This window comes from Salvelinus alpinus, chromosome 14 (genome assembly GCF_045679555.1).
Source record: "Salvelinus alpinus chromosome 14, SLU_Salpinus.1, whole genome shotgun sequence".
Classification (NCBI taxonomy): domain Eukaryota; kingdom Metazoa; phylum Chordata; class Actinopteri; order Salmoniformes; family Salmonidae; genus Salvelinus; species Salvelinus alpinus.
The window spans coordinates 13,343,227-13,357,386 of NC_092099.1; the positions used below are offsets into that span (position 1 = coordinate 13,343,227).

At 39.7% G+C, this 14,160-nt stretch overlaps 2 protein-coding genes across 5 annotated transcripts in view; one reads left to right on the forward strand and one right to left on the reverse strand.

Moving 5' to 3' along the window:
* Positions 1-3,553, forward strand: part of LOC139538445 (sodium-driven chloride bicarbonate exchanger-like) — a 60,308-nt gene extending 56,755 nt beyond the window's left edge. For 2 of the 4 annotated variants that reach the window (XM_071340503.1, XM_071340504.1), the window contains 2 exons: positions 151-218; positions 345-3,553. In XM_071340503.1, the coding sequence (XP_071196604.1) occupies positions 151-218; positions 345-612 (336 nt within the window). In that variant the 3' untranslated portion in view covers positions 613-3,553. The remainder of the gene's footprint in view (positions 1-150; positions 219-344) is intronic. The other 2 variants (XM_071340505.1, XR_011667743.1) reach the window with 2 other exon arrangements.
* Positions 3,554-7,943: 4,390 nt separating this feature from the next.
* On the reverse strand, positions 7,944-11,951 carry LOC139538447 (glucagon-1-like). The gene is made up of 4 exons (XM_071340507.1): positions 9,691-11,951; positions 9,415-9,520; positions 8,912-9,067; positions 7,944-8,515 (listed from the first exon to the last, which is right to left on the reverse strand). The coding sequence occupies exons 2-4, from the start codon at positions 9,507-9,509 to the stop codon at positions 8,395-8,397; spliced, it is 372 nt and encodes a 123-aa protein (XP_071196608.1). The 5' UTR covers positions 9,510-9,520; positions 9,691-11,951; the 3' UTR covers positions 7,944-8,394.
* Between the last annotated feature and the right edge of the window lie 2,209 nt (positions 11,952-14,160).

Genomic DNA, 14,160 nt, shown 5'->3' on the forward strand with positions numbered 1-14,160 from the left:
ATGTCAATAACTCAAAATAATGTTTATTTTTATTGTAGATATGTAACTTTTATTGTAATGATTTATCACTGCATGTGTTTTAACCAATTAATTATTTACAGTACTATCACTATAGTTTAACAACTTCCTGTTGATTATCATATTCTTCAGGAGGAGGAGCAAAGCATGTTGGGAGAGGAAGAGGGAGTAGTGCAATTACCATTAGAAGGATATCAAAAGTAAGTCAGGCCATTATGATAACATTATATCTCCCTTTTTATACTGTAAAAAGACTTCAAGCTTCATTGGTAGTAAAATAGTTGACTGTTGTGTATTATTATGCATGATTATTTCTTGTTTTCTAGGAGTGAATCCGTACTCAACATCACAGATGAAATGTCCAAAGGCTCTTTTGGAAACACGTGGAATGTCAACTCCGACAACTCAAAATGGTATTGCATTGCCTCAAGCATGTATACCCAAAATCAGCACATTGGAGTTGATACATTTTTCCATTTAAAATGTATCTTTGTTTTTCTTCTGTCAGTTTGTATAAAAATGTGTCTTAATTTAAGATATGTGCATGTAACTCAAACTTTCTTGCACATTTCCCCATGGCATCAATCCTTGTGAAAATATGGACTTTGTTGAGAATATCTCAAGTTAGGAATCCTCCTATACTGAATAGATATTGTGTTATAACCATTATATTGGAAACTGATGACAATGTACCATTGAATTCTTAAAATGCCTCATATTGACCAAGTTCCATGCTCATATAGAGAATTTTCAGAATATTGATATGTCATTGCTATTGTATATGAACGAAATTACAGATTCACCATTCGGTTGAAACTAGATGCTACTTAGAAAGGAGTTGCCTCTCCATTTTTAGAACTGATGAGTTTCTTGACTGTATTTTCCCATTCCATCTCTGTCATAAACTCCCTTATGTCCTCTTAGATGCTGAACCCCTCAAAGGTAAGAGTCTGATTCCCCGTGCCCGTTTGATCATCCTTTACTCCATTTGGTGACCATCACTTTTTGGGAAAAAAATTATTCTGTTTATCTTTGCATGATATGAGGCAGAATTGTACAATGTCTAATTCCTCAATTTATAATTAGGTTGAAATTAGATGCTGCTTATTTTGCATCGTTCAAATTGTCATGTTATGCATTTTCGAATTCATGAACACTGGGAGAGCACAGCTCTTTGAAACTCTTTGATGACTGCTAATGTTAGGCAAAGATAAATATTATGGATGCGAAGTCCATTACCTGTTCACTGCTTGGAATATAAACCCAGCGTATTACAGGCAGTGACGAATGAATGTGCTCAGTCTAAAGTGACATGACTGAGAAAGCAAGGATGTAAAGTGCATGTAGGAGCCATCTCTGACAACATGATGCTGCTGTACCAATCAGGCTCTGCTAGCATGACAATCATCCCTCTACCCAATCTACTATGCCTCAGCCAATGGCCGTGACGGGCAGTTCGGCAAGGAGCACTACAGCGTACGAGCTGCAGGCTCCCATTACGCAACAGCTGGAGAGTGTAATTATATTAGTACATCTCTCTTGTGAAAACTGCTCTTTCATGAACATTGTCTGAGATTCTGATCCCATTATACTTCTCAGCTGCCTGGACATACAGTGCAATTCTGTATGGGAGGGGATTACAATGCGATTTGCTAAAGCACATCAATATGGTGTTAATGTTCACGTAAAGCCCCTCCCAACTAAAACATCAGTTGATGATACATTTGGGGACACAGATTAAGCCTAATCCTGGACAAAAAATTATTCATAATGGAGAATATCCATTGTTGGAGCCGGACAGCTGATAGTTATAAGCTACGTTCTGAAATTGTATACTTGAAAGCACTAACAGCCAGTGTTTATACCCACAGCTTATCCAAGAACAGTGGAAGGAAACAAAAGAAGAGGAGAAAGATGCAGAAGGGCTGCTTCGCCAGGGAGACAAGTCTATGACGTTTCCCCCTTCACTGTGTTTAAAACAAATCAAAATTGTGTGCCACAGTTTACCATTCCTTTACATTTGTCTTGTAAATCTTTGTGTGTTCAAAAGCGTTAGTGTTTTTAGTTTATGTGTCAGAAGCTGCTTCTTTGTGAGGCAATCTAAAGAAATGTAAGCTTTTTATTTGTTTTTGTGTTTTTAAATGTCAAGTAATACCAGCATGATATAGGAGAGGTTAGTTTGACTGTATGTGAAAGCAACGGAATGTTTCTGTTGAGGATGTATCTGTCAGATTAAGAAACTATTTTCAACTTATGTTTGTCTTTGAATGTATTTTGTATGTTTTTGTATTTTTTCAATATCATAATATTACAGTTGTTTTGAAATGTATAAGTTATCCAACCACATAAGCAATCGATTAAAAAGTTTGTACAATACTGCAGTTAAAGACTATGTACTGTGCATCAGTATATACAATTGATGAGTTCATATATCTACAATATAGGCAGTGTCAAAATGTACTGTATCCATGCAGCTTTAATTAATTCACTTTTATGAAATATACAGCATCTGATTAAACTTTTACTGCAGTAGGCTAAATCAGGGTCACTTAGAGTGTTTATTGGTAGTCTTAAACAAATCTACCTTGAAACAAAAGTATACACCTCACACAGATGGTTATGGCTTTAAACATTTTTTATTACGTTTTAAGTTTGCATCCCGGCGTAAAAAACATTTCACCCATGGGGCCACAAGGTCATTTGACTGCAGGAAAGGGCTACTTTCATTGGCAAATAAAAATCTACAGTATCTGTGTTAAAGCATTCAATGTATTGCATTATGATTTTAGCTATTTGCAATAGTCTTTAAGCTTAGAATATTTTCCAATTGTGTTACTACCAGTAAAGAGATTAGCTGAAAATAGCATTTTTATATTATTTATGGTTGGCAATTTATTCTTGTACAAAGAGCAAACATTGCACTGAGCATTTGATTAGTAAAACGCCTGACTTACGTTGTAGAATACTGTTATGCATATCAATAGATAGTATTGAAACAATGTTCAAGAAGAAAATATAATCCTGGCTTTATTTTAAATCATCATATTTGTTGCCAAAGTTGAAATAGTTGCAGTTATTGCAGTATATCAATATTTTCAAGCTGCAAAGTTAATGCTTGTGTGTCATTTTATTTGAGTTGTTTGTCATGAGGGCATTGTGTGTGCCCAGGAATGATTGTCCACTCAATAACTAAAGATGAAGCTTAACTGATACTTGAAGGTGTCTGCTAAAGGGCAACATACATGGCTATAGAAACAATTGCAATAGCACTTTTTCTAGAAGGGGAACATTTATAGGAGCTATATTTATTGTTATAAAGATTATTAAACTATATTTCCTTTGTACAATACCAACAATGAATTTGTTCACGTCTAATTTTCTAAGCCTATTTATCTATAATACCTTTGGCTTCATTTTAAATGATCAGTATCTGCAAAATATTTTGAAATCTCTTGTTGAACATTTCTACTCTATTACTACTACTACTCGTGTTGCTAATTGTACTTAGCTCTGAATAAATGTGTTTGAAAAGTCACTCAATCAGTTTGGTTTGTGGCAGAAATCCGTGAAGCAGTGTAAGGAAACATGGCACTGCAAAACACTTTTTTTTAAATGTTCTGCTATTGTTACTGGTCTTTAGAGCTGAAGTATTACTGTTTTTCAATGTATCTTGTATACAGTTGAAGTCTGAAATATACAGACACCTTAGCCAAATACATTTAAAATCAGTTTTTCACAATTCCTGACATTTAATCATAGTAAAAATTTCCTGTCTTAGGTCAGTTAGGATCACCACTTTAAGAATGTGAAATGTCAGAATAATAGTAGAGAGAATGATTTGTTTCAGCTTTTATTTCTTTCATCATATTCCCAGTGGGTCAGAAGTTTACATACACTCAATTAGTATTTGTAGCATTGCATTTAAATTGTTTAACTTGGGTCAAACATTTCGGGTAGCCTTCCACAAGCTTCCCGCAATAAATTGGGTGCATTTTGGCCTATTCCTCCTGACAGAGCTGGTGTAACTGAGTCAGGTTTGTAGGCCTCATTGCTCGCACACGCTTTTTCAGTTCTGCCCACACATTTTCTATGGGATTGAGGTCAGAGCTTTGTGATGGCCACTCCAATACCTTGACTTTGTTGTCCTTAAGCCATTTTGCCACAACTTTGGAAGTATGCTTGGGGTCATTGTCCATTTGGAAGATCCATTTGCGACCAAGCTTTAACTTCCTGACTGATGTCTTGAGATGTTGCTTCAATATATCCACATAATTTTACTTCCTCATGATGCCATCTATTTTGTGAAGTGCACCAGTCCCTCCTGTAGCAAAGCACCCCCACAACATGATGCTGCCACCCCCGTGCTGCACGGTTGGGATGGTGTTCTTCGGCTTGCAAGTCTCCCCCTTTTTCCTCCAAACATAATAATGGTCATTATGGCCAAACAGTTCTATTTTTGTTTCATCAGACCAGAGGACATTTCTCTAAAAAGTACAATCTTTGTCCCCATGTGCAGTTGCAAACCGTAGTCTGTATTTTTTATGATGGGTTTGGAGCAGTGGCTTCTTCCTTGCTGAGCGGCCTTTCAGGTTATGTCGATATAGGACTCTTTTTACTGTGGATATAGATACTTTTGTACCTGTTTCCTCCGGCATCTTCACAAGGTCCTTTGTTGTTGTTCTGGGATTGATTTGCACATTTCGTTCATCTCTAGGACACAGAATGCGTCTCCTTCCTGAGCGGTATGACGGTTAAGTGGTCCCATGGTGTTTATACTTGCATACTATTGTTTGTACAGATGAACGTGTTATCTTCAGGCATTTGGAAATTGCTCCCAAGGATGAACCAGACTTGTGGAGGTCTACAATTTTTTCTCTGAGGATTTGGCTGATTTCTTTTGATTTTCCCATGATGTCAAGCAAAGAGGCACTGAGTTTGAAGGTAGGCCTTGAAATACATCCACAGGTACACCTCCAATTGACTCAAATGATGTCAATTAGCCTATCAGAAGCTTCTAAAGCCATGACATCATTTTCTGGAATTTTCCAAGTGTCACGTTCTGACCATAGTTCTTTTGTATTTTCTGTGTTTTAGTGTGGTCAGGGCGTGATTTGGGTGGGTTATCTATGTGTTGTGTTTCTATGTTGGGTTTGTTGTTTGGCCTGATATGGTTCTCAATCAGAGGCAGGTGTTTGTCATTGTCTCTGATTAGGAACCATATTTAGGTAGCCTGTTTTGTGTTGGGTTTTGTGTGTGGTTGTCTTCTGTCTTTGTGTCTATGCACCAGATAGGACTGTTTCGGTTTTTCACATTTATTGTTTTGTAGTTTGTAGTGTTCACGTTTTTGTCATAATTGAAACATGATAAACACTAACCACGCTGCGCTTTGGTCCGTTCCCTGCTACACCTCCTCTTCAGACGAAGAGGAGGTAATCTGCCGTTACACCAAGCTGTTTAAAGGCACAGTCAACTTAGTGTATGTACATTTCTGACCTACTGGAATTGTGATACAGTGAATTATAAGTGGAATAATCTGTCAGTTAACAATTGTTGGAAAAATTACTTGCGTCATGCACAAAGTAGAAAAACTATAGTTTGTTAACAAGAAATTTGTGGAGTGGTTGAAAAACGGGTTTTAATGACTCCAACTTAAGTGTATGTAAACTTCCAACTTCAACTGTATGTACATTTACTATGAAAGTATAAAACTCAAACTTAATACATTTATTTGAACATGTTTCTTTCCCCCATCAGTATTACTGCATGCTGCTTGGAATGTCTGATTTGGAGTAAGTCAACTAGTGATCTGAAATGGCCTTGACACCTAAAACAAATGTCCAAAATAGAACCCTAATTCTAAATTTGTGAGAGTTTTTAGATTCACTCTGTATGCTTTGACCTATGAGAAGGCCAAGGAGTATGCAAGTTCCAGTGAATAAAGGCAGGGAGGGTCAACTTTGAGTTCAAGTTGACCAGTCAACCTTATACACTAGGGCAGCATTTAGACAGGCAGTCCAATTCAGAAGAATTTTTTCACTACTTGTTTTTTTGACCAATCAGATCAGCTCTGAAAAAAATCTGATGTGATTGGTCAAAGGTCAGGTCACATTACACTGTAATTACATTACACACATTACACTGACCTAGGTCAGGTCACATTACACTGTGGATGAAAGTGTTTGACAGAAATCCCCTCAACTGAACTGAGTCTTCCACTTCACTCACAGCCACATCTTCGTGAGCATAAGGTTGGATAAAGAGGAAGTACAATTGCTGAAGTCATTCATTGCAGGACCTCAATTTGCCTGGAGGTAATACGATGGATTATACACTGTGACTTCACTTGAACATTTGTACAAAACAATGACAGCCTCATCCACAGAAGTGAATTACATATAATTTTTTATTCAACAACAAAAGAGACCCAAATTCTATTACGACAAATGCCCAGTATGACCCTTAGAGATTTGGAATATAAATAGAATTGTGTAGGCAGGCGTTTAAAAAAAAAATCAACAGATGGTTTTCAATTCACTAGCTGACAGCTTAGAGAGGTATCACATCCCAAAGCATGACATATATCTGGCTCATGTGACTAGTCTATTTCCATGCCAGTAACACCTAGGAAGTGCTCCCTGATCACTGATCCCTGCCAGGCTGTTGATTCCCATCAAGTCATTCCATTACTTGATTGAAATCCCTGGGTGTGTTTTCCCCTTGGTGATATGGCTGTCCTCAAGGCTGATTGATTTGGGTTCCACCTCCGTGAACACAGGTTCTCTACTTGAACATGATCTTGAAATGTTACTCATCGATTGACACAGGTTCTATAATTATATATAATACAATTACATTTATTATAAAAGTAAGTATTATATTTGAACTGAATATAGTATTTCCACAAAATGTGTGTTTATGGGTCCATATGATAAGGTATCTGGTTAGTGTTTAGATACACTACATGGTCAAACGTATGTGGACACTCATTCCAAAATCATGGTCATTATATGGAGTTGGTCCCCCCCCCCCTGCTATAACAGCCTCCACTCTTCTGGGAAGGCTTTCCACTAGATATTGGAACATTGCTGCGGGGACTTGCTTCCATTCAGCCACGAGAGCATTAGGGAGGTCGGGCACTGATGTTGGGCGATTAGCCCTGGCTCGAAGACGGAGTTCTAATTCATCCCATAGGTGTTCAATGGGGTTCAGGCCAGGACTCTGTGCAGGCCACCACTCCAGCCGACACTTGGCATTGAGCATGGTGATCTTAGGCTTGTGTGCGGCTGCTCGGCCATATAAACCCATTTCTCGGTGTTCCCGCTCTGTGAGCTTGTGTGGCCTACCACTTCACGGCTGAGCCGTTGCTCCTAGACGTTTCCACTTCACAATAACAGCACTTACAGTTGACCGGGGCAGCACTAGCAGGGCAGGGGGTGCGTGTTTGATGAAACTGACTTACTGGAAACGTGGCATCCTATGGCGGTGCCACGTTGAAAGTCACAGAGCACTGAGATTGTATGGCTGCTTGCTCAATTTAATACACCTGTCAGCAACGGGTGTGGCTGAAATAGCCAAATCCACTAATTTGAAGGGGCGTCCACATACTTTTGAGTGTATCTTTGGATATTTGAATACATTTTGTATGGCAAGAATAATGGTTTATTAACATTTTTCTCCACAAAATTAGCAAGGTACAGACTACAGATTTTGGGCCAGTTTTACCAAAGTTTTTAAGCTGTTAATTTTAGAAGGAGAGTGTTTTTTTATCAAACTTTTAATTAGGCTATTGTTTAACCATTCGATCTTGTTCCCCTCCTTTTTTAACACTGAAAATATTGCCCTTGAAGTACAAAGTGAAGCATTTAGTTAATACAGTATGTCACCATTTTATGTTAACAAACAAAAGCAATTGACAGGCAACACAATTTCTTGTTATGGGATTTATTAGCATGACCAGAGGAAGGAGGATACAGGTTATAAAACAGGAAATGGAACAGGGGGGTCATTCTGGATGAGTTGCATTCTCTCTTGACTGGGGGCTCATAAGACATAAGACACTGGGACTCTGTGACTGAGTAATAAGACACTGGGACTCTGTGACTGAGTAATAAGACACCGGGACTCTGTGGCTGAGTAATAAGACACTGGGACTCTGTGACTGAGTAATAAGACACTGGGACTCTGTGGCTGAGTAATAAGACACTGGGACTCTGTGACTGAGTAATAAGACACTGGGACTCTGTGGCTGAGTAATAAGACACTGGGACTCTGTGACTGAGTAATAAGACACTGGGACTCTGTGACTGAGTAATAAGACACTGGGACTCTGTGACTGAGTAATAAGACACTAGGACTCTGTGGCTGAGTAGAGGAGCGCTATTCTCGTCTGCCTCGGCCATTCTTCAGCCAGGACACAAACTCCTTGGCTGCCTGGTCCTGCAGGTAGGAGCTCACGTCGCTGGTGTAGGTACCCTCTGCATGTCGTTTGATGGGACCCCTGAAAAAAATATGGAGAGATTTAATAGTGTTGATAGTAACTATTTAAAGTTAACAATATATGAGAAATAAGCAGTTGTTAAACATATTGATTCACTGTGCATTATTAAGCTGCTATAGTAAGATTTTACTGAGCTGTAACTTAAAACCATATAAAACCATGAAAATCACCAACATGTAGTAAATATCTACAGTATGTCATAAAAATGTAGGGCATTTTTATCTTTGTTTATAGCTCAGCAAAAACATTTGACATTTCCTTCATCATATCTCTTAAGTTCTGCATTCATACAGTTTCAGGTTAAGCTGGAACGTATTGGAAGATGATCAACTGCTTTTTGAAATGGAATGAGGAAAACAGACACACCAGCAGGAGAAAAAAGAAAGAAACACTCACCCACTTCTCTTGGAGTTCATTAGCCACTGGACAAAGTCTTGCACTCGTCTCGACTCGAGATATTTACTGTAGTCGTTAGAGAATGTTCCCTCTGAATGTCTCTTCGTGTTTGAAAGCTCCCTTGGCTCGCTGAACATAGAGTCCTCTGTCAATAGGCTGCAGAAACAGACAAGTCAGTAGTTACAGGATGCTGAGAGGAGAGAGAGAGAGGAGAGAGAGAGGAGAGAGAGAGAGGAGAGAGAGAGAGGAGAGAGACAGAGAGAAGAGAGAGAGGAGAGAGAGAGAGAGACAGAGAGAAGAGAGAGAGAGAGAGAGAGAGAGAGAGAGAGAGAGAGAGAGAGAGAGAGAGAGAGAGAGAGAGAGAGAGAGAGAGAGAGAGAGAGAGAGAGAGAGAGAGAGAGAGAGAGAGACAGAGAGAGAGAGAGAGAGAGAGAGACAGAGAGAAAGAGCTTCAACCTGAATGGTGCAGAGTTCAGAAGTTGCTCCGAGTTTGAGGCTCTTACCTGGAGTTGTCCTCTGTGTCCTCCTGCGGGATTTGCAAGCTGCTCTGAACAATGATCAAGAGCAGAAGTCCGGCGAAAGAGTGGGTGCCTTTCATCTTTTGACCTCCTAGATATTAGCAGTGGAAATAGGATATTGTTTAAAAAAAATCTGCAACTTCAGCCAAACAGCATCACATAGAAGAGAATCTCATTCTGAATTTAATATAATTCCGAGAAACTTCCTGATGTGAGGTATCAGCAGTTGAAAATGAGTTTTAGGGGTTTGGTGCTGCTCACCTGTGTTCCCTCTGTTGAGTGTCAGTGAGAAAGGGGGAGTCTGTGCCTGGCTGCCTGCTGTGCGTAGGTAGATCTCTGCTGGTTTCTTCTCTCTTTGGCTACCTGGAGCTGCTTCTTGGCCCGTTCTTGGTATGGCCAGCCTTTATATAGTTGAGCTGGGTGACTGTCTGCTCAGGTGGCACCCTCCTCACAGACGCACAAGCACATTCGTTACTCTCAATCCATTAGTCAGAACTCGACTCAACACACTAGATACATTTGCAGTCCATCTTTGTTTAAATGTGGAAATGTCCAGAGGTAAAAGCTGTCACTTAGGTGTCGAAATCAAACATGATTTCATCCTGTCCAACAAATCCAAATACTTATATAACAGTCTACCATCTGTTTTCAGGTAGCCTGGTTTGCACTGCAGGTTCAGTGTTTGTGGAACGTAAGAATATGGAGTTAAGCAAACATTGGAACACCTCCTCCTTCCTCCTCAGCATTTTATCCCTGAGTGGAATTTTGAAAATGATCAGATATTTAGGTGATCAAGGCACGAAACAATGTAATTCAGTATTATATTAATTTGTTTATTTGTTCAATACTAATTTGATCATATGCAAAACACACAGTCTGTATCAATAATGTGTACAGACTGAAGAATCATATACCATAACCATATAACTTGATATATATGCATATACACTACATGGTCAAAAGTATGTGGACACCCCTTAAAATCAGTGGATCAGCTATTTCAGCTCCACCCGTTGCTGACAGGTCTATAAAATCGAGTACACAGCCATGAATTTTCCATAGACAAATGTTGGCAGTAGAATGGCCCGTACTGAAGAGCTCAGTGACTTTTAACGTGTCACCATCATAGGATGATACCTTTCCAATAAGTCAGTTCGTCAAATTTCTGCCCTGCTAGAATAATGAAGCGCGTAACGTGTAAAAATCGTCTGTCTTCGGTTGCAACACTCACTACCGAGTTCCAAACTGCCTCTGGAAGCAACGTCAGCACATGAACTCGTCGTCGGGAGCTTCATGAAATCGGTTTCCATGGCCAAGCTGCAACACACAAGCCTAAAATCACTATGCGCAATGGAAAATGCGTTCTCTGGAGTGATGATTCACACTTCACCATCTGGCGAATCTGGGTTTGGCAAATACCAGGAGACCACTACCTGCCCCAATACAAAGTGCCAACTGTAAATTTGGTGGTGGAGGAATAATTGTCTGTTTTTCATGGTTTGGGTTAGGCCCCTTAGTTTCAGTGAAGGGAAATCTTAACGCTACAGCATACAATGACATTCTAGACGATTCTGTGCTTCCAATTTGTGGCAGTTTGGGGAAGACCCTTTCCTGTTTCAGCATGACAATAACCCTGTGCACAAAGCGAGGTCCATATAGAAATGAATTGTTGAGATCGGTGTGGAAGAATGTGTCTGACCTGCAAAGATCCCTGACCTCAACCCCATGGAACACATTTGGGATGAATTGGAACGCCGACTGCGAGCCAGGCCTAATCACCCAACATCAGTGCCCGACCTCACTAACGCTCTTGTGGCTGAATGGAAGCAAGTCCCTGCAGCAATGTTCTAACATCTAGTGGAAAGCCTTCCCAGAAGCGTTCCCATATTAATGCGTCCACATACTTTTGGCAATGTAGCGTACCATGTGAACGTACCAGACTTTAACACAATAAATTGTGGAAAGAGTAAAGGGTTGTGAATACTTTCTAAAGACACTGTACCATGTGAACCATGGTACATTATTCTCATACCAATGTTGGCTTTCACCATTGGCTTTCAGTACATTGTGGCGAATTCAATGTTCACATTTTTCTTTTGATCAACAAAATAATTTTATATCAAATACAAAGTCAATACAAGCAACACAATGTTAATTACAGCATATAAATTGTGAGAAAAAAAGCCTTTAACCACATTGAATCCTCACTTCAGAATATCAATAAGAACATAATTAAAGAAAAGCGGTCAAACATTTTATTGTAGCAATACACTATTTACAGTGCATTTGGAAGGTATTCAGACTCCTTGGCTTGTATCACATTTTGTTATGCTACAGCCTTATTCTAAAATGTATTAGATAGTTTTTTCCCTCAACACAACACAACAATTGTAATGACGAAGCAAAAACAGGTTTCTAGATTTTTAGCAAATGTATAAAAAATATAAAAACTGTTACGTGCCTCCTAAGAGGAGGGAGGTGCAGCAGTCAGGAGCAGGAGAGCAAGGAAGTCCCAGTAGCACAAACGTTTATTAGAAGTCCCAACTCAACAACAACAGGTGGAGGGACACGCCCAAATGAAGTCGCCACACACAGGGAAATAAATGCAACACACGGAGGAGAAACCTCTTCTCCTAATTACAGTCCAAAACGGTACAACGACCGTGAGAAAAGAAAACCCCGTGGCGCAAACACGCACCCCTAACATACCAACAACAGCAAATAATCCCGCACAAAGAATAGCAGGCAGCGGAGGTTAATAAACCCACCGAAATGAACTAATAGGACACAGGTGTAAAGAAAAAACAGACAGACACAAACGAAAAAGAAAAATGGATCGGTGGCAGATAGTAGGCCGGCGACGACGACCGCCGAGCACTGCCCGAACAGGGAGAGGAGCCACCTTCGGTGGAAGTCGTGACAAAAACTGAAATATCACATTTACATACAGTTGAAGTTGGAAGTTTACATACACTTAGGTTGGAGTCATTAAAGCTCGTTTTTCAACCACTACACAAATTTCTTGTTAACAAACTCTAGTTTTGGCAAGTCGGTTAGGACATCTACTTTGTGCATGACACAAGTAATTTCTCCAACAATTGTTTACAGACAGATTATTTCACTGATAATTAACTGTATCTCAATTCCAGTGGGTCAGAAGTTTACATACACTAAGTTGACTATGTCTTTAAACAGCTTGGAAAATTCCAGAAAATTATGTCATGGCTTTAGAAGCTTCTGATAGGCTAATTGACATAATTGGAGTCAATTGGAGCTGTGGATGTATTTCAAGACCTACCTTCAAACTCAGTGCCTCTTTGCTTGACATCATGGGAAAATCAAAAGAAATCAGCCAAGACCTCAGAAAAAAATTGTAGACCTCCACAAGTCTACTTCATCCTTGGGAACAATTTCCAAACATCTTTAAGGCACCACATTCATCTGTACAAACAATAGTATGCAAGTATTAACACCATGGGATCATTCCGCTCAGGAAGGAGACGCGTTCTGTCTCCTAGAAATGAATGTACTTTGGTGCGAAAAGTGCAAATCAATCCCAGAACAACAGCAAAGGACTTTGTGAAGATGCTGGAGGGAACAGGTACAAAAGTATCTATATCCACAGTAAAACAAGTCCTATATCGACATAACCTGAAAGGCCGCTCAGCAAGGAAGAAGCCACTGCTCCAAAACGGTCATAAAAAAGCCAGACTACTGTTTGCAACTGCATACGGGGACAAAGATTGTACTTTTTGGAGAAATGTCCTCTGGTTTGATGAAACAAAAATAGAACTGTTTGGCAACATCATGTTGTGGGGTTGCTTTGCTGCAGGATGGCCTGGTGCACTTCACAAAATAGATGGCATCATGAGGGAGGAAAATGATGTGGATATATTGAAGCAACATCTCAAGACAAATGAGTCTTCCAAATGGACAATGACCCCAAGCATACTTCCAAAGTTGTGGCAAAATGGCTTAAGGACAACAAAGTCAAGGTATTGGAGTGGCCATCACAAAGCCCTGACCTCAATCCTATAGAAAATTTGTGAGCAGAACTGAAAAAGCGTGTGCGATAAAGAAGGCCTACAAACCTGACTCAGTTACACCAGCTCTGTCAGGAGGAATGGGACGAAATTCATCCAACTTATTGTGGGAAGCTTGTGGAAGGCTACCCGAAACGTTTGACCCAAGTTAAACAATTTAAAGGCAATGCTACCAAATACTAATTGAGTGTATGTAAACTTCTGACCCACTGGGAATGTGATGAAAGAAATAAAAGCTGAAATAAATCATTCTCTCTACTATTATTCTGACATTTCACATTCTTAAAATAAAGTGGTGATCCTAACTGACCTAAGACAGGGGATTTTAACTAGGATTAAATGTCAGGAATTGTGACAAACTGAGTTTAAATGTCTTTGGCTAAGGTGTATGTAAACTTCCGACTTCAACTGAAAGTATTTAGACCCTTTAATACATACTTTGTTGAAGGACCTTCGGCAGCGATTACAGCCTCAAGTCTTCTTGGGTATGACGCTACAAGCTTGGCACAACTGTATTTGGGGAGTTTATCCTATTCTTCTCTGCAGATCCTCTCAAGCGCTGTCAGGTTGGATGGGGAGCGTCGCTCCACAGCTATTTTCAGGTCTCTCCAGAGATGTTCAATCAGGTTCAAGTCCGGGCTCTGGTTGGGCCACTCAACGACATTCAGAGACTTGTCCCGAAGCCACT